The sequence below is a fragment of the Anopheles gambiae genome, chromosome 2, assembly GCF_943734735.2.
Source record: "Anopheles gambiae chromosome 2, idAnoGambNW_F1_1, whole genome shotgun sequence".
Classification (NCBI taxonomy): domain Eukaryota; kingdom Metazoa; phylum Arthropoda; class Insecta; order Diptera; family Culicidae; genus Anopheles; species Anopheles gambiae.
In genome coordinates this window covers 92,754,306-92,775,734 of record NC_064601.1, presented here as the reverse complement: position 1 = coordinate 92,775,734, position 21,429 = coordinate 92,754,306, and the positions used below count along the sequence as shown (strand labels likewise).

Sequence of the window (21,429 nt, the reverse complement as noted above, 5' to 3'; positions counted from 1 at the left end):
TTTTATAAAATGGCTTCGAAACCATGCAGCAACGATGCCCATGCAGCAAATCCGTTCGAAATCAGCTGTCATCGTTTTGCCATTTTCGGCATGTTATGACGGCGCCCTCGCACCGCTGCCCTGCGCCAATCGACCAAAACATATCGATAACAATATTAGCTACACTTCCAGCTACGCCGAAGATTTCGACCATTGGCCACGATTTAATTAGGCAACCCGTAAACGAAATGGCCGCTACATTCGCCGAAGACCAGTACGGACGCAAAGTGGACCGTTGCCTGTCCGACACGCTGTTGAAGTTTGGTAAGTGTACGCATGCAGTGCGTCAGTCCCACTGCACCCATCCATAATTTGTCCATTTATGTAACGATGTGGCTATCGCCCCCTCTGTAGCACCAGCACTCTGTAGTTGCTCTTTGTCTGATGATACACAATGCATTTTGTTTGTTTTTCAGGCGGAGGCATGATACTTGGTTCAGTCTTTTCGCTTGTATTTTTCAAACGCCGTGCTTGGCCCATCATCATGGGATCCGGGTTTGGCGTCGGTGTTGCCTATAACAACTGCGAACGTTCCCTAAATTCGGCCAAGTAATTAAGAATGTATTGAATTAAACCAGCAATGGCTTAGCAATTGCCAACCATAAGTTATTCCGGTCAAAACACCTGCTCTAGATAATGTCCGAAAATGTGAATCTTCCCCTTGGCGTTCAAGATCTACGCAATAGGAACGGATTACACTGCGTGTTCCAGTGAGCCAATTCCTTAGGCGAAGAGACGATCCCGGTATGAATTGAGGTATGTTCTGCTGTTGCGGGAGCCGACACATCGATCAGTAGACAATCGTACATTCCCAAAACAATGCAAAATAGAATATTTCTGATCTCTGGAAGGTGACATGCATGATTAAAATCGGTTTCTAGAATTGGAAGAAACAAAATGTTTCTGAAGTCAGGATGCGACGTCTTCATTGTTGTGTTGTTAAGCTGCTGCGAGACGACACACAAAAACAGCTAGGCCTAATCATTTAAAAAAAAATAACTGACAAATATTACGATTTTGTTTCATCCGAAATACGTGACATTTTGTAGATCGTAAGATGTTGATTTCCTTATTAGATTTCATTTGTTTAATCTTTCAACAACAATATCTGCACGGTCTCATCATTGCCGTGCGGCGATGCAGCAAAACCAACTGTCAAAGTGTCAGTCGGTGTCCAACATTTCACACAGCTTACGTCTCACGGCAGCTTTATCGACTGCCAGTCCACGGCTGTTCACGACAGTTTGGGCGCGCTTTTGCATCACTTTCCATCGGTGTGTTCTTGTCGCTCAAAGTGAAAATATGCATTGCATTAGAATCTTCCCAACATGAAGCGAAAAGAAAAATTACCAAGTGAAACAGGCTTTGAAGGATGGGTGAGAACGCTTTTTACAAAGTGATCTTTATTGTGTATCACTCCACACTACTGAAACCTCTCTCAACAGGGCGATTACATGGATGCCAAAATCGCCAAACTGGAGGACCAGTTTCGGCACAGCTCGGCAAACGTGGGTGAAAAGCAGTCGGACCTGTTCGCGGGTGTATCGATTTTCGTGAACGGCTACACGAACCCGTCGGCGGACGAGCTGAAGCGGCTAATGATGATGCACGGCGGAGTGTTTCATCACTACAAGCGTCCGAACACCACGTACACCATTGCCACCATCCTGCCCGACGTGAAGGTGCGCTCGATTACGTCGGAAATTATCATCAGCCCGCGGTGGGTGGTGGACTGCTTGAAGGAGGGCAAGCTGCTGGACTACTCCCGCTATCTGCTGTACACGCAGCACAAACCTTCCCAGCCGAAGCTTGCGTTCTCCAAGCTGCTGGCCCCATCGACAAGCCGTACGACGGATATAACTAAGCCGGTAGTGAAGAATGATGGCGATCCGAACGACATCAGCCGTACTGAGTGTCTCAACGTGCTGGGCATGCTGAAGAACTTTTCCAATATGGCACCGGAACCAACGGTTTCATCCGAGTCGGAGGAGCAAACCAAAAACTGTGACATTCCAGTCAACACTACACCCACTAAGGCGGTGCCGGCAAACGTTGCCAGTCCGCAATCAACCTCCAATGGGCAGGAAACATCGAGCCAGCCTTCACCCCAGTGCTCACCGGATGTGTTTGCGGAAGAGGAACCACCACCAGCGGAAAGCTCCGTTCAATCCAGCGCAACAGTCAAAAGTCCACATAAACCGACCACCTCGAAACAGTCGCTAACAGCAACGGATCCGAACTTTCTGACCGAATTTTTCAACAACTCGCGTCTCCACCACATCGCTACGCTTGGGGCAGGCTTTAAGCAGTACGTCGCCGAGTTGCGTGAAAAGGCGACCGGTTCGTTCCCGGCTCGAGACACGCTGGTAGAGCGTCTTTGTCGTGCCGGTGCACGTGATCATCCAGAATGTGATTTCAGCAACGAATCGAACGCCCGCTACATCATGCACATCGATATGGATTGCTTTTTCGTGTCGGTCGGTTTGCGCAAGTATCCGCACCTTCGCGGACTCCCGGTAGCTGTGACACATTCCCGCGGTTCCGAGGCACGCGTCCCTTCCCATCCCGGACAGAACCGGGCGCTCGAGATCGAGCTGTACCACAAGCGGCTGGAGGAGCGGTACAAAGCACCGGACATACCGATCGAATCACGCCTGGCCGCGATCGACGAGCACAATTCGCTCTCCGAAATTGCGTCCTGCAGCTACGAGGCTCGCCAATGTGGCGTTAAGAACGGCATGTTTGTCGGTGCCGCGCTCAAGCTGTGCCCCGAGCTGAAAACCATTCCGTACGACTTCGACGGCTACCGGGAGGTGGCACACCAGCTGTACGATACAATTGCGCGCTACACGCTCGACATTGAGGCGGTGAGTTGCGATGAAATGTTTGTCGATTTGACGGAACTGCTGCAATCGACTGGAGTAGGCGTGATGGAGTTTGTAACGTACGTGCGGAACGAAATATCCACCGCGACCGGGTGCGACTGTTCGGCGGGCATCGGTGCAAACCGGCTGCAGGCAAGGATGGCCACCAAGCGGGCCAAACCGAACGGACAGTATCACCTTGTGCCGGGCGCAGTGGAGGAGTACATGAAGGTGATCCCGATTGCCGAACTGCCGGGAGTGGGGCCGAGCACTTCGCATCGGTTGAGGAAGATGACGTACGTCACGTGTGCCGATCTGCAAACCATCCCCAAGAACGTGCTGCAGACGGAGTTTGGCAAAAAGTTCGGCGAAACACTGTACAACGCTTGCCGTGGAATCGACGAGCGGCCGCTGGTGTACGATCGGGGCCGAAAGTCGGTGTCGGTCGATGTTAACTATGGCATACGGTTCAGCACCGAGCAGGAGGTGGACCGGTTCATGCGCCAGCTGACGGAGGAAATCCATCGCCGGTTGGTGGAGCTACGTCAGCGAGGCAAGCTCGTTACCGTCAAGCTGCTCGTTCGGTCGCCCGAGGCGCCAGTAGAGACGGCAAAGTTTATGGGCCACGGGCTGTGCGATGTGGTGACCAAGTCACAGCCACTCCGCCAGCACACGGACGATCGGGGCATGATCGAAGGTGCTGTACTGGGGTTAATGCGAACGCTTGCAATTGCACCGTCCGAGCTGAGGGGGATTGGAATACAAATTTCCAAATTTGAGGGAACGAAACATGCGGCCAACAGCGAGGCTGGTAACCGTCTGAAGAGCATGTTTCAGAAAGTGGAAGACAAGAGGAAGCCTGCGGAAGAAACGGTAACGATGGTTACCAACGATGGAGCAATGGTGGCGGAAAGCAGTAGGCAGCAGCATGGCGCATTTTATCAACCCGACGACCAGCAACCTTGTACTTCTAGAAGTAACAGCGCCGTGCAAGCGATTCCACCGGCGGTGAGGCAATCCTATATCACTCCAACGAAATCCGACTACAGTGGCCCGATTATTTCCCCGAAACGAACGGATAATGCAACGTATTCCCCTAGCAGAAAAGCTGCCGGTGCATCAAAGCCAAGCACTAGAGGCCGCCGTGGAAGACCACCCAAATGGGCTTCATTGTCGGGGCGAAAGGACCCAGCCAAAACGACACAAAGTGTTGGCGTGATGAGGAAATTTTTAATCGGTGCGGCTGGATCATCCAGCAGTGGCGGAGGCGAACTGCCTGCCGGGCTTGATCCGGAAGTGCTGTCTGCCCTTCCCGAGGACATACGTGAAGAAGCGATACGCGACTACCGCCGACAGCAACAACAGCAGCAGCAGCAATTGCTAGCGACGAATAATCGACTTCAGCCTGCAGTAGAAAAGACACCAGTGAAGGTATCGCCGGCGAGGGTCACAGCTCGCCGTGAGTGGCAATCGCCGGTCACTCCACAGCACACGGCCAGCGCTGACACGGAATCGGACCAGAAGATTAAAGTCGATCTTAAATTTTTACAAGCGCTTCCGCTGCACCTGCGCCTCGAGGTTGAGAAGCAGATCGAACTGAACAAGGACAACATGGTAGTTACGTGCAACGAGCCAGAGTTCGAGGAACCGCTGCTAGTAACACCCGACAGCAGTCCAGCGAAGGAGCTACGAACACCGACCAAAGGTGTAGTGGTGGCTGCTGCACCGGATGTCGCATCCGCTGAACCATCGCGAGATCCCAACATTCTGCGGCGTAAGAATTGGCGCGAACTAGTAGAAGAATGGATCAACAGTGCCGAGGAACCGTACGAGTACGATGTGCTGCTACTGGCAGAGAATGGGCTGGAGCTGTTGAGCGATAACAAGTCGTTGGATCAGCTGTATTTATTTTTACGCTACTTGCATCGGCTGGTGAAGGAGACGGCCAGCTGTTTCTGGCATCGCGCGTACTGCAGTGTCGTTCGGCCGATTCAGGAGCAGATGCTCACGATGTACGGGAGAAGGCTGGCCGTGCCGGGGAATATTGATTGTGAATTGTGCAATAAAAATGATTAGCTTATAGCATAGTACAGTATCGTTAATATATTTGTCTTTTTGTTCAGAGTTAAATTCTGTACAAATGAATAGAATAAAAGGCAACAAGTAACACAAAGTATAACTGATATTGTATATCTTTTCCTAATACATAATACGTCCCTGCATCCTATCTGTATCTAATGCATCTAATGCAAAACAGTGCTACTGTACCGGCGATATATTTCGGAGCTGAGCAACTGTCAATTTGAACGCAATCTGATTTGCTGCGCCGAGTCCACGCCAACTGTCAAAAGAAGCCAAACAACAACAAACCACTTTCTAAACAGTCTGCCCGCACGTAATCAACGTTTCTTCTCAGTGGATGGAAACAATTGCTTTTGCTCTTGGTTTGTGAAAATTACGAAAAATGGAAAACCCTGACCGCGTGTGTCACTTTTGTCTCGAGGGCAGTGACTTGAGCGCGCTGAACGATGAGGAGCTTACGGTGAAAATTCATCGTATATTTTATTTTGAGGTATGATGTTTTGTGTTCCCCAACACTGGGACTATCCCCCATGGGCATAGCTAATCGATTTCGATGATTAACGCATAGGTAACGTTCCCGTCCGACTCGAGCGGCCTTATCTGTGGCCGGTGCAGACAAATTATAGAAGATTTTTACTACTACGCGGAACGTGTAGCCCGCAATCAGGAGCAGCTGAGAGCGAAGCTGCTCAACAGACAGCTCAAACAGGAAACTTTGGAAGAAATAGTGATATGTCCCGATCCATCCAGTGAAGCTCGTCCGGAGAACAGTGTGGAAAGCGTCGACAGGAAGAGCGTGCCAATCGCGTTGACCATCGAAACGGTGGACGACGTGGATCATCAACGTAGGGGTATCAAAGAGGAGAAACACGATGTGCATAACGAGGAGGAGGAGGAGGAGGAGGATGAGGATAATGAAGACGAGGATGATCAGGAATATGTTCCACCAGATTCCAGAAGCGAGCAGTCCTCACCCGAGCCAGAAACTATCGATGAATTGCCAAAAACCAAAGCTAAACCAAGAGCAGCAACGAGCAGTACGAAAAAGCCGGCAGCCGGCGATGCAAGTGCAGCAAAGGAAAAGGAAACCAACCCCAGCACGGAACAGATGGTCCTCGAGCACTACAAACTGTCGTGCGATATCTGCTCGGCACCGTTGACCGATTTCAGCGATCTCGGCAAACACTACCGGCAGCAGCACAATGTGACGGGCTATCTGCGCTGCTGCAACAAGAAGATCGTCAAAAAGTGCTGGATGATAGAGCATCTGCAGCTGCACCTGAATCCGGACGCGTTCCGGTGCGAGCAGTGTGCGAGAAGCTACTCCTCCAGCAAGGTGCTGAAGGAACACCTGAAGGAGGTCCACGCAGCGGCCGCCGAGCGTTCCTTTCCCTGCGAAACGTGCCAGAAGGCGTTCGTTTCGCGCGCCCACCTGAACGCCCACGTGATGGTGGCGCACGGTTCGGTGTCGTGTCCGCAGTGCGACAAGGTGCTGGCCAGCCAGGGCTCGCTGCGCAAGCATCTGGTCGCGGTTCATGGCGAGGGAGAGAAGCACGTGTGCGAGGTGTGTGCGCGAGTGTTTCGCTCGAAGCAGAGCTTCGACACGCACCGTAAGGTGCACGCGGGTAGCCGGCTGGAGAGCAAGGTACAGTGCGAGCTGTGCCAGGCGTGGCTGATGGACAAGTACTGCCTCACCAAGCACGTGCGGCGTATGCACTCGGATCAGGACGGGGAGCCGGTGGCGTGCGCCGAGTGCGGGAGATCGTTCCGCAACCAGAACGCACTGAACGGGCACATGTGGCGGGCGCACCAGGAGAGCCGGTTCGAATGTGAACGGTGCCACAAGCGGTTCAAACGGCCACATCACATGCGGGTAAAAATGATAGTGGGGAGTTTGGGGTTTGAATCATTGTTCGCAATATGATATTGTGTTCGCTTTACTTGCAGGAACACATCGCTATTCATCATACCGGCGACGAGCTGTACGGTTGCAAGTACTGCTCGGAACGGTTCAACACGAGGAACAAACAGCTGTCCCACCGGAAAACAGCTCACCCGGAAGAATTTGCCGAAGAGCTTCGGAAACGTACGTTGAAAGAGTGAAACTGTTCGAGTGGACCAGTTGGATTAGCAACTGTTTTTTCAGTTAAAAAACCATATAAAAGCATTTACATAACTGAAAACATCGAAGAACTGTTACCTGAGCGTAGAATATTGTCTAGAAACTATAATGATTAAGTCGTGATTTTAAGGTTTAAAAGCTTAGAAGAGATTGTCTGTTTTTGTTTGTCAAATATTGGAAAAGGATTTAACTTATTTTTTCATATCATTAATTTAACTTAATTTTGAATAGGTTACTATATTTTAAATTTCATGAAGTACCAATGAAAACTTGCCACTTTACTGTAAAACTATGAATTAATGAAAGGAGATAGAACTATATTCACTTCTCGAAACACGGTAACGGAGGGCCCCATGATTGGAATAAACTATTTAAAAAACAGCAAACAGTTCCAGCGTTTTCCCCAGGACTTCTCACAGCTTTGGAACACTTTATAGACTCTGTCTTCCTTGAAATGAACTTAATGTAATGGGAATCGAACTCTATAGCACCCTTGTTGAACAAATCCAATAGGAATTTTCAAGGAGCCTGTCCAAAAAGGGTGCCATCTAATAGGGTCCAACAGGGGTGAGTCCAATTTCCAACATATGAAGTTCACTTCCAATAGGAAAGAGTCAAGGAAGTGTCCCACCTGTAAACTGGTAAGTATAAACTGGTCGATAAGTACGGCTATCGCCTGGTTAATGAAGTTGAATAATTAAAAATATAATTATCATATGAGCAGGATACAAACCTTTGCGAATGTTCTTTCATCTTCAAACACTGTATACGCCTCAGTTAGCAGTTAGCAGTGACTTAACATGATTTATCGTCATACTCTTCTTGCGCGTGTTCGAATCCATCTTCCTTGCGCATCCTCCCTAGCACTAAGTACGCTCAGTACGCCACGTCCGATGGTTTGATGCGCAGAATTACGGGCACGCTGGTGCAGGGCAATATTGCTACCTCCGTTACGACAGCCGTCACCAGCTCCGGTGGCGTCACGTCGTAGTGTAGGTTCAGGATCGTTAGCGAAGTAATCGTTTCCCAGTCGGCCAGCATCGGTTTTGCTTCCGCATTGTCGCGTGTACGTGGCGCAACCACTAGTTCGTTCGGGTTTCCTGTTCGAAACGAAATTAAATACCGAAAATGGTACAATATTCTACTTCATCCTTTTCCTACATGCAAAACACCTTACCGATCTCGTTGTATACGAACGCATCCGTCTGTACGCGCTCGGTAAACTTGTGCGTTTCGCAGCAAACCAGCACGGGCACGTTGTACGATTTGGCCACCAGTGCAATTTGCGCCGTGCCGACCCGGCTCATGACGGATCCGTTCGCCAGGAGTGCGTGCGCCCCGAGCAGCACCTTCGTGACCTCGGGCATCACGTAGGCGACCGCATTGATCAGCACGCACATACACTTAACGCCCAGCTGGACGAGCTCTTCCAGCATCGCATTCTCTTCCTGCCGGGGCCGTGCGTTCACGATAATCACGCGGAACGTTTTCTTCCGACGGATCGCTTCCTCCAGGATGTGCTTTATCAATGAGGAGCTGAAATGAATACGAAAAGAACGTCACTGAATGGTCTCTAAAACCCATAACATAGTTCGAGATTGCGTACCATCCGTAGGTTAAGATAACATCGCCGTCGCAAATTTTATCCTGCACCGAGCAGCAGATCGCCTCTTCCGCCTTCTCGATCTGGTCCCGGATGTACGATTCGATCGACTCGAGCAAACACTCCTTCTGCTCGGACACGGACACCTTCCCGTCCAGCTGGCGCGTGTACATCTTCACGTGGCGCAGCGCGTTCGTCATCGAGACGGAGAAGGGCCGGCAGCGCTGCAGATGGTTGGCGGATACGTTCAGCATCTCCTCGAAGCTACGCCCAAACTCCTTCTCCGGTGGCGTTTCGTAATCGTGTATCAGTTGGTTCAGCACCTTCAGCAGTGCCAAACAGCGTGCCTTCGATCCGACGACCGCACCCTTGGCGTACTGGATGCCCAGCTTCGTAACGGCCGGATGCAGCGTGGGCGAGTTGACAATGTCGGTGGCGGCAAATTTCGGCTGATGCAAGTGATTGAACAGGTTAACAATGTGCTTACGTGGCGCTCCGGTCCCTCCAACTGCTCCGGTCGGTGTAGCCGCTTTCTTTGCCAGCGGTTTCGTTTTCACCGGTTCCGTGTCAGCCTTTGGGCCCGGCTTCTTCGCGTCTGGCTTGGCGGCTGGTGTGTCGCGCTTCTTTGTCTGCTGTGCCTCCGCCTTGGCCGCCCGCTGCGCCTCCTGTATGGCTCGCCGTTCCGCCTTCGATAGGGCCGGTTTGGCGGGTTTCGTCGCTCCCTCAGGCGCATTACCAGCGAGGGCCGGATTCTTCGCCTCGAACAGTGCCTTTCGTTCCGCTTTCGAGAGTTCTTTTGTTTCCGATTTTTCAGCAACCGTTCCAGCTGTACCGGCCGGACCATCACTGATATGTAGCTCTTTCATCTTCTCACAAATGCTCGCATCAGTGCTGGACTTTTTCAACTCAGTTGGCGGTGCTTTTGCCGGTTCGACCTTCGTGCCGGCCGGTCGTTGTTCCTTCGCTTTCCCAGCGGATTGCGCATTTTGTTGCTGCTGCTTCGCTGGTGGCGGCGCTTCCTTATCCTTGCTTTTCGTCTTGGCCGCCAGTTTGGCTGCCTTTTTTGCCTCACGCTCGGCAAGGATCTCTTCGCGCGTTTTGTCCGTTTTCGCGCCAGATGCTGCCGGTGCACTCATGATGCTGGTGGTCGCAGGTGATGATTGCTCTTGGCTGTGGTGAGTAGTTTTGCTCGCCTTCTCCGACACTACCTTTAACCCAACCGTCATACAGTTGGGAAAAATCTCGAAAGAAGAAATATCATGCAAACCTTGCAGGTCGGTTGCGGTAGTTTTCCTGGGAAGAGGACCCTTAGGGGTAGTTGATACCGGAGTTTCCGATTTACCGAAACTTAGCTTGCCCGGAATACCGCCCAAATTGAATTGAAACAATTCCGGTCCAGGGAAAATGTCTTGCGCCGTAATGTTTTGAATCGCTGCAGGCAATTCTTTCTCCGACGGAAATAGTTCGTGCGGATCAATATCGATTACACCGGCGTACTTCGTACCTTCGATTGAAGGCTTATTAGAGGTTGCAACAGTTTCCACCACTGCTACAAGCTTCGCTGGAAGTCGCTGAGACGTCGCTGCGGAGAAGATCTTCCCCGGTGGAAACAATTCCTCCACCGTTATTGCTTCCAACGATTCGATTTGCTCTTCCTTTTTGTCGCTTTTTGGCTTTCGCTTACGACGTCGGCTTGGTTTGCGGGTAAGCTCCGGTGCATCCGGTGCTTCGGGTGGTGCCGGACGTTGATTCGTTGCTCCAGTAGCAGCACGTGCTGGTGGATTATTTTCCTTTTCGAGTTTAGTTTGCTGTTGGACGATATTGGCCGACTCGCAGTTAACGGTGGCTGCTTCCGGCTTCGGTTTTTTGTGCGAACGGTTTCGTTTCTAAAAAGAAAAATTAACAATTTAATTCACTCCTTTCATTATCCGCGCTCGTCTAATGCTTCTAGTGCAAAATACCATGCAATTCTACAAAATTTTACCAGCGTGCAGCCGAAAGGAAATTTCTTGTGCAAACAGGGCCGTTGATGTAAGGGAGGGAGGTAGGAAAAGCAACAGTGCCAATTGAAAACCAAACACACAAACGCACACACACGTTACATGCCGACTGGCCATTCCGTACGGTACCTTTTTCAACGTTCCAGCTTCCGTTGAAGCGACGGTCTCCATGGTTGGTGAAGAGGAATTAAGTTAAGGGTGCGAGAGTGGGTCTACAAATCTTTATGCAGTTAGCTGATTCGAGTTTTGTTAACAAACAAGACACAATTCCGACAGCACCGTAGTAAGCAAACGGCATTTGCCCACCACAGCAGCACGCAAAAGAGATAATCGAAAGGAGAAAGTAGAAACATTTGTTAAAAGGACAACATCTACCGAGGGGAAAGGGATCGAATCCATCGATCAGAACGAGCAATCTGGTTCCAAGGGAAATCAACGATGCGATTATGTAAAGGAAACATTGTTCCGTTTGTAATGTAAAGTTAGTGTTTGCACGAGTAAAACGTGAACTGGAACCGGGCTGTGCATTACCTTGGGTGGCAGAGGGCACTTCTTTTTTTGCCTGTTTTGCAACGTAGCAGGAATCCTTCTTTCACCACCCGTGGAAGATTGCCTGGAACAGCGTGAGACCAAGCTCCAGTGATTGGAATAAGCTGCCCTGTCGTTCTGGAAGCTAGAATGAAATGACGAAAGAGTAGAGTGTGTTGTGGAATTGCATTTTTTTATATCAAAGGTATGTTTTACTCACGTTTAAAAAATAAATAAAGATTTGCTCGTGAGGCAAGGAAACAGACGAGCGAGAAGACGGATACATTGGACGGAGAGAAAGAGAGAGAGGACGATTGCGGTTGACGCAAGTGCAAGTGACGCAAGTGACAGTTCGAGTTCGAAATGCCCAAGGTACATTAAGGTGATCAGATGGTAGAAAAGCGCTTTTGGAAAACCTTTCGTTATTTGAAATCCGTTAGCTATTAGTTTCCGAACACGAAACATAGCAAATAGAACAGATTTCTTGCTTCTTAAGTGCAATTTTGTATATTTATTGACTTAATCGGAAAAAGAGTGGTGATTACGAAAGATTTGACGATTTTTGCTGCAACTTTGAAGAGTGCTGCAAAATGTCATGATCATCACGAGATGTTCATCAAACGTCCAAACCGAAAACAATGAACATATCCGTGGTAGCTTGATCCTCATTACTGATAGTTAATTAAAGTGCGTCATGACATGCCGAATAAGACATGCGGGTACTTGAGTCAAACGCGATATTCTGATTTTTGATTTGGTTGCACAAAATATCACTAGGCATGTGATGGTTGCTTCAACTGTTTGAGTCTCACCTCTCACTCATCACAATAGAGCGTCACCAATACGTGACACTGAAATTATTTTGTTTCAGCCGGAATTTGTCATGACTATGTCATTTGTGACATTTTGCAGATCTGATCACAGTAAAAAAAAGTCATGACATAGTGACTGACCAAGCGATGGTCACAAAAATGACACGAAGCATGTATTGGTCACACCAATTGTGTTGAGTATCACCTTTAGTTATCACAATTGAGTCCGTGACGCTGACATGGATGTTGGTTCAGTCAGTTTTTTTAATGACATTGACAGTGACATTTTGCAGCACTACCACAACCTTGGACTTGCCTTCAGAAACAGAAAAGAGGCGAAAGAACTCCGCAGGAGCCAAAGCCTCTCTAAACCATACTAACAACAACATTCAGAAACAGAATGTTTCAAACAGCAGTAACGGCTTTCGAACGTTAATTTAAAAAAATCTATTCCCAAGGTATGCAGAGAAGCGCTACATTGTGCGAGTTGTGCGTGTGCAAACCGTACCGCATGTTGCGTGAAAGTTTTTGCCTAAACATGGAAAAAGGGGTTGCGTGAAACGGGGTGGCTGGCGTTACGCACACACACACGCATTCGCACGCATACGCACACACATACGCAGAGCAACGCCAAATAGAAGGCAAGGAATCCCATTTCCTCCGAGGTGTAGAGCGAAGGTTTTGTTTGCAGCCGGACGAAAACGGCAACGCGGGTGGTTAAAAATAAACTGGCCGTCTCTGCCGTTTTTTTGGGTGTTCGCTGGCTTCTTCAGTTTGTTGGTCGGGATCGCGAGCGCAGCACCAGAGCACCAAGTGCACGCACGCGAGCATATTTTCCCCCCGCGTTGTGTGTGCCGCAGCTTCACTCGCTGGTGAATGGTGGTGTGTTAGCACTGCTCTCCTATACGGTCCGCCGACGGAACGAGGTACCGAGTGTGCAATTGTTTTGTTGGACGCGCGTTTTGCAATATCGTGCCGGGGGTTTCCAGTGGCGGAGTAGCAAACCGCAAACCTCCGCAACCCGAGGGAAACCATGACAACGTATTCGACCGACAGTCAAGGTAAGCGGGGTAGAATCCATCCGAGTTTCCAGCTTGCATAATGATGGAGCCATTGAAAGAACAGAAAATAGCTTACCCCCCCTCACTATCACTCTCTGCTTTCGTGCTTTCGTGCGTGTAGGAAAATTCATTCCGGCCACCCAGCGGCCGGACGGGACCTGGCGCAAACCGCGCCGCGTACGCGATGGTTACGTACCGCAGGAGGAGGTCCCGCTGTACGAGAGCAAGGGCAAACAGTTTGCCCAGAAACCGGCCCTACCGCCCGGCCTCTCCCCGGAGGTAGTGCAGAAGGCAAAGGAAAAGCGTGAACGCGAACGGTTGCGGCAGGCGCGCGAAGAGCAGCAGCGAAAGGAGCAGCAGAACAAAAAGCAGCAAGCAGGCGCCCTTCCGCCCGGCGTGCTAGCCGTGGACGGTGGTGCGGTGGGGGGCAACAGTGACAAACAGAAGCCCGGCGGTGGTGGTGGGACGAAGAATGCAAATGCTGCGGGGGCAGCATCCCGCAGTAGCAAAAAGACGCCCGAACTGCCCGACATACTGTTGGATCAGCGGCCGGCGGGCAAAGCAAAGCAACCACAGCAACACACAAAATCGTCACAGCAAAAGTCCACCAACGCCGCAGCAGCAGCAGCAGCAGTCAGCAACAACAGTGATTCTACCGTGGATGAGCTGGCAAGTGCACTGGCTTCCGGGGCACAGCTGGCCGGGGCCGATGCGCAGCAACTCGAGGTGGCGAAAAAGCTACGCAAGCTGCGGAAGAAGATACGCGAAATCGAGGCAATCGAAACGAAGCTACGATCCACCGACGGGCCGAAGCTGGACAAGGACCAGCTGGAAAAGGTGAAACGGAAACCGGACATACTGCAGGAGATCGAGGAGCTCGAAGTGCAATATTCAGCCGGTGCCATGTGATGATGATGAGGATGCTGCTAAAGAAGGGTGTGATGCTGGGAGGCGCTCTAGGAAGCGAACGAACCAGCAGAGCTGTGTTAGAGCAGTGGCACTGCATTTATGTTTAGTAAGGAACCGGGCTGTAGCGGCAACTAAGGAAGCTGTTAACCACTCGTCGCGCGTTGCCAGCCAGAAGAGCTAGGTTTCTTCATTGTACAAACTCACTTGTAATCCAGCGAAGCGGGTGAATTCAAGCAATGATTGTGAGTATCGTAGGGAAAAGGGAAGGACGACCGCAGCTTCCCCGGTACAAAACTTGCCAACGGTGTAGGGAGGGGAGCGCCAATGTTTACACGTTTGTTTTTGTATGTCGAAATCCGTTGCTCCGTTTCCTGCCCACAGACACACTCACACTGCTTTCTGGTGCAGAATATGCACAGTTTCATCATCTTCTGTTAGTGATTGTAACATCTATAGGTTTAATTTCGTACCTTTTGTTGGTGATCGATCGTGCGCCCTCTTTACCGCCCCGGGGAATGGCCAGCTTTCCTTTTCCTGCTGTAGATGTATGTAAACGAAGGGCTATGCTTTTGATCTGTTTTTTTTTGCGTAACAACACACGGCCTACTACTAATAACTACTGTGCCCGCAATAGTAACAGTAGGATTGCTTAGTTTGTGAGCTCCTTCCTGTACGCTTTTGAGCATCCGTTCCGGGCAAGGATTTTCCGCTGCTCTCCTACTTCAAAGTCATATAAACCATCATTGCGTGCGGACGACAGGTCCGCATTGTAACAGGCTGCAGGGTCGTGTGAGCCCTTCTCGTGTGTAGCAAGTAAGCAGGTAGGCTTAAGATTAGGGTAGAAAGCTAGGGAATAAGTTTTAACGTAAACATTGTTAACTATCAAAAAAGCGGAAGGAGAAAAGGTAGCGAAACGCAAGGCAAAAGTAAACTGCACGGTTGAGTTAAAACACGAAAGAGTCAATAAACATTTTAAGGACCAATGTCGTTTTTTTGTGGGTTTCTTTTACGGACAATTTCTCCACCACAAAAGTGCGTGCACACGCGTATGGTTTGGTCTTTTTAGTGTATTTCTTATGATGAGATTTGCTTACATGTAAAAACGTTCACTTTGCTTCTTCACACACGCACTCCGGTTGTCGCCCGTTTCGTTCGTGCTGTTGGCATTTTGCGGATGTGACCTTCCGTCACGAAGGTTTGTGGTGCATTGCATTTCACACTCTGCTCCCCGAAACCATTTCCCTCTTTGCGTTGTGCACCGGCAATGGCTGAGCGGGGTGTGGCAGAGGGTAAGATTCAAAAGAATGCTAGAAATGCGGTGTTGAGGAAATGTTGCGATAAGAGCTCCCGTCGGCACACGTCCCGGTCGTTGCGCCCGTTATTACACGTATATCCCGACCGAGAGCAGCAGAAACAGCACACCGAACCCGAGAAACAGCGAGGCGAACAGACTGATCGACAGCTCCTTAAAGATGACGCTCTCCTTGGACGGTTGCTTCGGGCGGGACACCTCGAACACGAAGAACCAGGCGGTGAAGAAGGTGCCGAACAGCAGCAGCACGCTGGCCAGGTGCGGGAACACGGCCGGATTGACCGGCGACACATAGCGTACCATCAAATCCATGATGTTTTTTTTCCGGATAGTGCTTGTTTTACTGCGGTGTGCCGGCAAAGGGTTGGTTTGACTCTGCGAGAGAAATTAATGTTTAATGCAACGTTTACCACTGCAGATATTTACAAGACCCGGGACAAGGGATGGTTATTGAACGTACAGTGGTAGTAGAATTGCAGCTATTTTACAAAAACAAGCTACTTTTACTACGTGCGGGTTCGGCTTTTTCTGCACAAGTAACCCTTGTTGTCGAAACTGACGTGGCGTGTTATTTTTTTTGTTTCCATCCAACTGACAGCTTGTTTGACACGAAACATCAAAAAAGCAGGGGCACTGGTACAGTTTAATAATGTTTTCTCAAATGTGTTTCTGTGGTTTCGAAAAACCATTTCATTACTACAATTAAAAACTATCAAATTGTGTTTCGCTATTCGCAATGTGTGTAAGCTTTATTATACGCATTCCATAGAACGATACAAATGAGAGGACTATAATATCATGAATAGACGATGAAAAGTAACAGGCCAGCTGAGCCAGAGACCTCTTGCACAAACATAAATGGATATAGGCACAGGGAAGAGATAGAGCAAAAAAACAGAAACGAAAAATAAGCGCATAGAAATTTCAAGACGTTGGTACCGCCGAATCTGCCGGCTTGCCTGCTTGCATAGCCAGTTACGCACTAAAGCCAGCCTTTTGTCGACATTTCTGCATGAGCGCGCGCAACATAAACTGCTTCCGTGACAGCTGCCGAATCTGCTTGAGGAACACCTCCAGATCGATCACACCGCTGCGAAGCGCTTCTCCCATGAAGTAGGTTGCATCTTCGATGGCGGCCTCCTCTGCGTAGGCATTCAGTAGTCTGTTTGGGGAAGGGGAGAGGCAAAAAAGATGCAAATAAGTGAATTGCGTTGCGATTTGATTCGTCCCGTCTGTATACGTACTGCTTGTATAGCGGGGCAGTGGTGGTAACTGCTTCATCGACATCGATCGATTCCACATTGTCCAACGATTCCAGCGCACGTTCCAGCTCCTTCTCCTTGTCCTTCAGCACGGTAATACTCTTCGTCAGTTCCTTTTCGTCCCGTTCGAGCCGGGACATGATTTCCTTGATCTTAACTTGGCCCTCGTTTAGCTCCTGCTGAGTTCGCCGCAGCGTTTGCACCTCCGCCTGACACTGATTGACCTTCTCCTGCACCCGGCGTTTCAGCTTATCCTCCACGGCACTGATGAGCGATGCACGAATGTGTTCCTCTGTGATGGTTCCGGTGCCCTGGTAGTGTGGGTAGAGAAACACGCAATTACGGATCAATTTTTCGATTTTCTCTATTAAGGGAGTGGCCTTACCACGCTTGGAGTTTGGCCTGAGATTGACCCAGGAGCCGGCGGGTAGGGAGGCATTCCGTAAGGCATTCCATAACCGGGCCCGGCAGCACCGGGTGCAGGCTGTCCGTAGCTATTATATCCTGGCCCCGGCACCGGGTACGGAGTGAACTGTTGCGTTGGGTACGGTGGGTTGTATGAGGTGCTGGTGGCAGGCGTCGGTGGCATGTAAGACGCTGGCAAGAGAGCAAATATGGAAAATATCAGCTTTTTCCCTTTAAATTTAGATTCAACAACATTCTTCTTACGCGGCTGGTAGGTTGTTTCTGGTCCTTTCGAATACACCGGAGGCACTTCGCCGAATGTGACGCTCATGATTTGAATCAGGTCCAGCAGATCGGCATTTTTCTGTTCAACAATCAAGATCAAGATTAGCTTCAATATGCAGCGATTTGTTGCTCCCTAGAGCACCTACCGGATTCCAATCGTGCAGGTATGGCAAATAGATCTTTCCATTGAAATCCACGTACGCAGACACCTTGATGCGCATTTCGGGCGTCGGTTTGACGTAGCAGATCGGGGCATTCTTCGGATGCGTGTCCATCAGCCAGATGCAGATGGGTATGTTGTACGTGTTGCCCTTATACTTTACCGGTATGGTGCCGTGCAGGTTGAGCAACATCTTCGTGCTGCCATCGTTGAACACTGAGAAGCCCAAAGTAAAACGATAAAGCTTACCGCACAGGTCTGCAATCAGTACAATCAGCCCGAAGATGACTCACCGTACTCTTCCATCCGATGCTGCAAACCGTGGTAAATCCGCAACGCGTTCATGACATCCTTTTTGGTCGTGGTCGGATCTCGGTACTGCGAAAAAGAAAGCAGCGCGTCAAGCAGGGGCTTCGTCTGGGGCCCACACTTTTCACACTCACCGAGGACAACATACGAGCCAGCGCATTCTCGTCCAGCTTGTGCATTGTGCTGCCGTTGTTTATGCTTTACCACAGGGGACGTTGCTGCACGGGAAGCCCTAGAAACGGAGCAGTAAAACGAAGGGAACGGTTCTTTCCCGTTTTACTACGGACCGTCGTAGGGTAGGGGGAGTTCCGGGCTTACTCTCCCTTCTTTGTTGCGAACGGAAAAAGTTGCACGAACCTCTTCACGAGCTTTTGATATGACGGGGTTGCTACTTGCTAATAACAATTAAACGTTCTAAATCTGCTCCGTACTGATGGCTGATTTGACAGCTCACGCACACTGCCATCTGTTTTGTACAGCGAAGCGCGTAAAAGTAGGTGAGGTCGCTAAAATTAAATATGAAATGTTGCATTTAAAAGGTAGGTATGGGTTCTAATGCACCTCCTGTTGAATCTTTCATAGTGTTTTATATTATTATTTTATTTTTATCACAAGCTGTGCCTTTTTTATTTGTAGAATTAGATAAAAATAAGATTTCCCAACGCCCGTACTTCCTCGACGCTGGCAACACTGTCAGTAAAGTGCACCGCTGTCAAACTGTTGTTATTGGATGTTTTGTAGTTTAGTGCCTGTTTTCCCCACTGTTGGCGCAGTAGCTAAAGAACCACCGAAGCTAACTCTACGTCGTTCGCTTACAGTGAAGAAAATCCCGGAATAGTTGCGAGAGGGGACGGAAACTAGTGGCTATTATTATCCCAGGGCGCACCAACCATGTCTCTGGTCGAATCGTCCCAACGCTCGTTGGAGGATGATGAATCGTTCATCATACTCGGCACCACGCCGACACCTTCGATGGACATTTATTCCATTGCCCCGGTCTCCTCCCAGCCAGCATCGGTGGTTGAGCGAGAAATAGCCGAATTAGCAAAATCGTTGCCCACCGTCACCAAGATGGAAACCTCCACCCAGCTCGATTCCACCACCTACAGCCTGCTGCCGAACGCCGGACCAGTGCTAAGTGCCTCGACGATTGCGTCGCAGCCAGCAAAATCGCTGCATGAATCATCGTCATCACCATCAGCCTCCCCGAAAGTGTCGATGATGGTTGCGTCAACCGAATCGGTGCAGCAGGTGCCGTCGTCACTGCGCTCGACCAAAGGCTCGCTGAAAAGCTTGCAATCGATCGAGAACAAGGAAAACAGCGTGCCGCCGATGGTGACGAGCGTTAGCCAAACGCCGACCGCGTCCTTTATACTGGGCGAAACGCAATCGATTCTGCACCAGTTCCCGAGCCTGGCCCAATCGTCCGTATCGTTCGAGGAGATACAGCTGCTGCAGAAGCTTAGCATGGAGCACAGCCAGCTGAAGGAGAGCCTGCAGCGGGCGAATGTGGCGATGCGCAAGAACTTTACCTCCATACAGCAGCTGCAGGACGAAACGAAGGCGCGCTGTGCCGCCCAGGATGCGCTGATCGAGCAGCAGAAGCAGCAGATTGAGCAGCTTACCGAAGCAAACGGCCGGCTGGCGGGTGAGCTAGCGGCGGCGCGAAAGGAACACACCGAAAAGGAAAAAGAGCACCAGAACACGATCGTGGAGCTGCAGACGGAACTGAGCGAGATTGGCCGGGTGCGTGAGGTGGAGCGCAACGCGGCCCAGTACGAGGTGGACGAGCTGAAGAAGGAATCGTCCGAGCGGCAGGCCATCATACAGAATCTGTCCAAGCACATCGAACGCTTGGAGCTTCAAATTAAGGGCTTCGTGGTGGTGAACACCAACAAGCCGGAGGGCGATGATGGTAAGGCTAGCTTCGTTTCGGAAGAAACGCACAAGCGAGAGCTGAAGCAAATCGAGCGACGCTTGTCGGTGGAGGTGGCCAAAAACTTGGAGTTTGAGGATATGGTAAGTTGATGGTTTTGTTAATCCTTCTTTTCTACTTGAGCCGCATTTACATTTTCTATTTACATTGCCTGATTCCAGCGTAAAGTATATGTCGACGAGATCAATTGCCTGAAGGCAAACCTGAAAACAGCTGAACAAGTGTACGCAGCGGGCCGCGTCGAGGCCCAGCAGCAGTTCGATGACATCAAGGCGCGGGACGAAACGATTGCGCAGCTGCGCCAGCAGATAACCACACTCGAGGAAAGGGTACAGATGCTTACCGTGCAGTCAGACATCTTCCAGAAGGATTTCGAAGCCGAACGTACGGCGCGCGAAGAGCTGGCCGGTGAAAAGAGCCGCATTTTGGGCGAGTTTGAAGTGCTGCAGCGTCGCAATGCCGAACTTACTGCGCAAGTTTCCCAAACGTTAGTCTTAAGAGCGATGGGTGGGGGAGATGTGTAAAGTAATTTAATCTTGGTATGTTTTTGTCCCATTTTACAGTGAATCGGACCGAGCAGAAACAGCCCAGCGGGCAGCAAAAATGGTACAGCAGGCTACGTCTAGCCAGGAGGCTGCAGGAACGAACAACACTCCCGCCAATCAACCCGAGGAGGAGCAGAAGGAACCGCTCAGTCTGCTGCGCTGTCCGCTCTGTCTGAAGGGCTACAAGGATTTCAGCTCGCTGCAGAGCCACGCTGCCGACTGTATGGGGATTGAGTAGGATTTTTGGAAGAACCGCACCTGTATTACCCGGGGTAGAGCAGCCCTAAACTGTTATCTTGTAATGTTAAGCTACACCTCTTATTGAGTGCATCTTAAGAAGAGTTTAATTGTGCTACAATAAAAAAAAATAGTGTCATGAATTATATATCAACTGTAGAGAAAGTCTTGTCGTGCAGCTGAGCAATGAGGATGGAAGAAACCGTATTAGAAAACAGAGATAAGAGCTGGTGCGCCGTTAGTCATGTATTCCCGCGATGAATCATGGCGCTGACTTGGTGGGGTTTAATGCATGTATTATCAGTAAATGTGCGCCCACTGATAACATGCCCTTTATGGCGTTTGTTTTGTTTTACTAATTGTTTGATATTCGTTCTCTCTCTTTCTCTTTCTTGCTCATTGTACGCACATTAGAAATTCTTTCCAAAACAAATCCACAGCAGGCGCTGTTGCCGGAAGAAACTGTCAAAATTGCGAATCAAAACAAAAGCCACAGCTGTGCGCCATAACACACTCTCAGCAAAAGTGTTTCTTTTTCAGTTGCATTTTAACCATGTACAACCACCGGCAAAGTACGGTTCGAAGCGGAAGAAAGTGCTTCTTGTGCCATAATACACGCTACCGTAGCAAAAACTGCCGCCTGTTCCGGTTTCCGGCGCGCGGTACGGCGATGTGGAGCCGCTGGCTGACGGTGATGGCACTCGCAGAAGAGGACATCCGTCCCGACGAACATCCGCGGCTGTGTCAGCGGCATTTTGAGCGGAAGGACTTTCTCACCCGGGAACTGTCCGGGATGGCAGTGCCGGTACGAAACCTGCACAGGGTTAAGGATAAAAAGCCGCCGGTCATGGAGGAGCAGCAGCTGGCGCGGGATGGCAGACGCTTGTTGGAACAAGAAGCATTCGATGAGAAGGACATGGGAAGTGATGAGACAGTAGGTGAAAATGTTTCGGAATAT

At 50.1% G+C, this 21,429-nt stretch overlaps 9 protein-coding genes across 11 annotated transcripts in view; 6 read left to right on the top strand and 3 right to left on the bottom strand.

The window, feature by feature from the left end:
- LOC5666976 (uncharacterized) overlaps window positions 1–2,902 on the top strand; it is a 56,362-nt gene extending 53,460 nt beyond the window's left edge. Inside the window, exon 6 of the mRNA XM_061645349.1 lies at window positions 2,875–2,902. Within this exon, the coding sequence (XP_061501333.1) occupies window positions 2,875–2,902 (28 nt within the window). The remainder of the gene's footprint in view (window positions 1–2,874) is intronic.
- LOC133391382 (MICOS complex subunit Mic10-like) lies at window positions 92–644 on the top strand. The gene is made up of 2 exons (XM_061645350.1): window positions 92–303; window positions 456–644. The coding sequence occupies exons 1-2, from the start codon at window positions 96–98 to the stop codon at window positions 590–592; spliced, it is 345 nt and encodes a 114-aa protein (XP_061501334.1). The 5' UTR covers window positions 92–95; the 3' UTR covers window positions 593–644.
- On the top strand, window positions 778–5,082 carry LOC1276606 (DNA repair protein Rev1). Its single transcript, XM_061645343.1, has 2 exons — window positions 778–1,415; window positions 1,485–5,082. Exons 1-2 carry the CDS (start codon window positions 1,368–1,370, stop codon window positions 4,977–4,979), a joined length of 3,543 nt encoding a protein of 1,180 aa, XP_061501327.1. The 5' UTR covers window positions 778–1,367; the 3' UTR covers window positions 4,980–5,082.
- A 115-nt stretch (window positions 5,083–5,197) lies between these two features.
- LOC1276605 (transcription factor grauzone) lies at window positions 5,198–7,493 on the top strand. The gene is made up of 3 exons (XM_061645348.1): window positions 5,198–5,475; window positions 5,554–6,858; window positions 6,933–7,493. Exons 1-3 carry the CDS (start codon window positions 5,368–5,370, stop codon window positions 7,086–7,088), a joined length of 1,569 nt encoding a protein of 522 aa, XP_061501332.1. The 5' UTR covers window positions 5,198–5,367; the 3' UTR covers window positions 7,089–7,493.
- Window positions 7,494–7,884: 391 nt separating this feature from the next.
- Window positions 7,885–11,593, bottom strand: LOC3290072 (translation initiation factor eIF-2B subunit delta). 2 transcript variants are annotated; one of them, XM_061645346.1, is made up of 6 exons: window positions 11,459–11,593; window positions 11,242–11,383; window positions 10,840–10,944; window positions 8,714–10,596; window positions 8,285–8,643; window positions 7,885–8,207 (listed from the first exon to the last, which is right to left on the bottom strand). In XM_061645346.1, the coding sequence occupies exons 3-6, from the start codon at window positions 10,879–10,881 to the stop codon at window positions 7,984–7,986; spliced, it is 2,508 nt and encodes an 835-aa protein (XP_061501330.1). In that variant the 5' UTR covers window positions 10,882–10,944; window positions 11,242–11,383; window positions 11,459–11,593; the 3' UTR covers window positions 7,885–7,983. The 2 variants fall into 2 exon arrangements, with proteins under 2 accessions (XP_061501330.1, XP_061501331.1); XM_061645347.1 differs by lacking the exons at window positions 10,840–10,944; window positions 11,459–11,593.
- Window positions 11,594–12,575: 982 nt separating this feature from the next.
- On the top strand, window positions 12,576–15,003 carry LOC1276603 (partner of Y14 and mago). Its single transcript, XM_061645325.1, has 2 exons — window positions 12,576–13,111; window positions 13,233–15,003. Exons 1-2 carry the CDS (start codon window positions 13,084–13,086, stop codon window positions 14,018–14,020), a joined length of 816 nt encoding a protein of 271 aa, XP_061501309.1. The 5' UTR covers window positions 12,576–13,083; the 3' UTR covers window positions 14,021–15,003.
- Window positions 15,004–15,067: 64 nt separating this feature from the next.
- Window positions 15,068–15,958, bottom strand: LOC1276602 (transmembrane protein 258). The gene is made up of 2 exons (XM_315965.5): window positions 15,793–15,958; window positions 15,068–15,707 (listed from the first exon to the last, which is right to left on the bottom strand). Exon 2 carries the CDS (start codon window positions 15,642–15,644, stop codon window positions 15,402–15,404), a length of 243 nt encoding a protein of 80 aa, XP_315965.2. The 5' UTR covers window positions 15,645–15,707; window positions 15,793–15,958; the 3' UTR covers window positions 15,068–15,401.
- A 96-nt stretch (window positions 15,959–16,054) lies between these two features.
- LOC1276601 (tumor susceptibility gene 101 protein) lies at window positions 16,055–18,309 on the bottom strand. Its single transcript, XM_315964.5, has 7 exons — window positions 17,888–18,309; window positions 17,738–17,822; window positions 17,431–17,660; window positions 17,264–17,363; window positions 16,980–17,191; window positions 16,577–16,905; window positions 16,055–16,494 (listed from the first exon to the last, which is right to left on the bottom strand). The coding sequence occupies exons 1-7, from the start codon at window positions 17,930–17,932 to the stop codon at window positions 16,308–16,310; spliced, it is 1,188 nt and encodes a 395-aa protein (XP_315964.5). The 5' UTR covers window positions 17,933–18,309; the 3' UTR covers window positions 16,055–16,307.
- Window positions 18,310–18,495: 186 nt separating this feature from the next.
- Window positions 18,496–20,619, top strand: LOC1276600 (NF-kappa-B essential modulator). Of its 2 annotated transcripts, none has more exons than XM_315963.5 (3): window positions 18,496–19,772; window positions 19,851–20,176; window positions 20,253–20,619. In XM_315963.5, exons 1-3 carry the CDS (start codon window positions 18,645–18,647, stop codon window positions 20,470–20,472), a joined length of 1,674 nt encoding a protein of 557 aa, XP_315963.5. In that variant the 5' UTR covers window positions 18,496–18,644; the 3' UTR covers window positions 20,473–20,619. The 2 variants fall into 2 exon arrangements, with proteins under 2 accessions (XP_315963.5, XP_061501307.1); XM_061645323.1 differs by having other exon boundaries at window positions 18,537–19,772; window positions 19,851–20,161.
- Window positions 20,620–21,429: the final 810 nt, after the last annotated feature.

Bases quoted from the DNA above. Each gene is read 5' to 3' on its own strand.
- LOC133391382 (XM_061645350.1), top strand. From the start codon at position 96: ATGACGGCGCCCTCGCACCGCTGCCCTGCGCCAATCGACCAAAACATA. The intron at 304-455 runs GTAAGTGTACGC...TTTGTTTTTCAG, and splicing joins CGACACGCTGTTGAAGTTTG to GCGGAGGCATGATACTTGGT.
- LOC1276606 (XM_061645343.1), top strand. From the start codon at position 1,368: ATGAAGCGAAAAGAAAAATTACCAAGTGAAACAGGCTTTGAAGGATGG. The intron at 1,416-1,484 runs GTGAGAACGCTT...CTCTCTCAACAG, and splicing joins AAACAGGCTTTGAAGGATGG to GGCGATTACATGGATGCCAA.
- LOC1276605 (XM_061645348.1), top strand. From the start codon at position 5,368: ATGGAAAACCCTGACCGCGTGTGTCACTTTTGTCTCGAGGGCAGTGAC. The intron at 5,476-5,553 runs GTATGATGTTTT...ATTAACGCATAG, and splicing joins ATCGTATATTTTATTTTGAG to GTAACGTTCCCGTCCGACTC. The intron at 6,859-6,932 runs GTAAAAATGATA...CTTTACTTGCAG, and splicing joins AACGGCCACATCACATGCGG to GAACACATCGCTATTCATCA.
- LOC3290072 (XM_061645346.1), bottom strand. From the start codon at position 10,881: ATGGAGACCGTCGCTTCAACGGAAGCTGGAACGTTGAAAAAG. The intron at 8,644-8,713 runs GTACGCAATCTC...TATTCATTTCAG, and splicing joins GTTATCTTAACCTACGGATG to CTCCTCATTGATAAAGCACA. The intron at 8,208-8,284 runs GTAAGGTGTTTT...CGTTTCGAACAG, and splicing joins GTTCGTATACAACGAGATCG to GAAACCCGAACGAACTAGTG.
- LOC1276603 (XM_061645325.1), top strand. From the start codon at position 13,084: ATGACAACGTATTCGACCGACAGTCAAG. The intron at 13,112-13,232 runs GTAAGCGGGGTA...TCGTGCGTGTAG, and splicing joins GTATTCGACCGACAGTCAAG to GAAAATTCATTCCGGCCACC.
- LOC1276602 (XM_315965.5), bottom strand. From the start codon at position 15,644: ATGGATTTGATGGTACGCTATGTGTCGCCGGTCAATCCGGCCGTGTTC.
- LOC1276601 (XM_315964.5), bottom strand. From the start codon at position 17,932: ATGCACAAGCTGGACGAGAATGCGCTGGCTCGTATGTTGTCCTCG. The intron at 17,364-17,430 runs GTAGGTGCTCTA...ATTGTTGAACAG, and splicing joins ACCTGCACGATTGGAATCCG to AAAAATGCCGATCTGCTGGA. The intron at 16,495-16,576 runs GTACGTATACAG...TTCCCCAAACAG, and splicing joins ACTGCCCCGCTATACAAGCA to ACTACTGAATGCCTACGCAG.
- LOC1276600 (XM_315963.5), top strand. From the start codon at position 18,645: ATGTCTCTGGTCGAATCGTCCCAACGCTCGTTGGAGGATGATGAATCG. The intron at 19,773-19,850 runs GTAAGTTGATGG...GCCTGATTCCAG, and splicing joins ACTTGGAGTTTGAGGATATG to CGTAAAGTATATGTCGACGA. The intron at 20,177-20,252 runs GTTAGTCTTAAG...CCCATTTTACAG, and splicing joins ACTGCGCAAGTTTCCCAAAC to TGAATCGGACCGAGCAGAAA.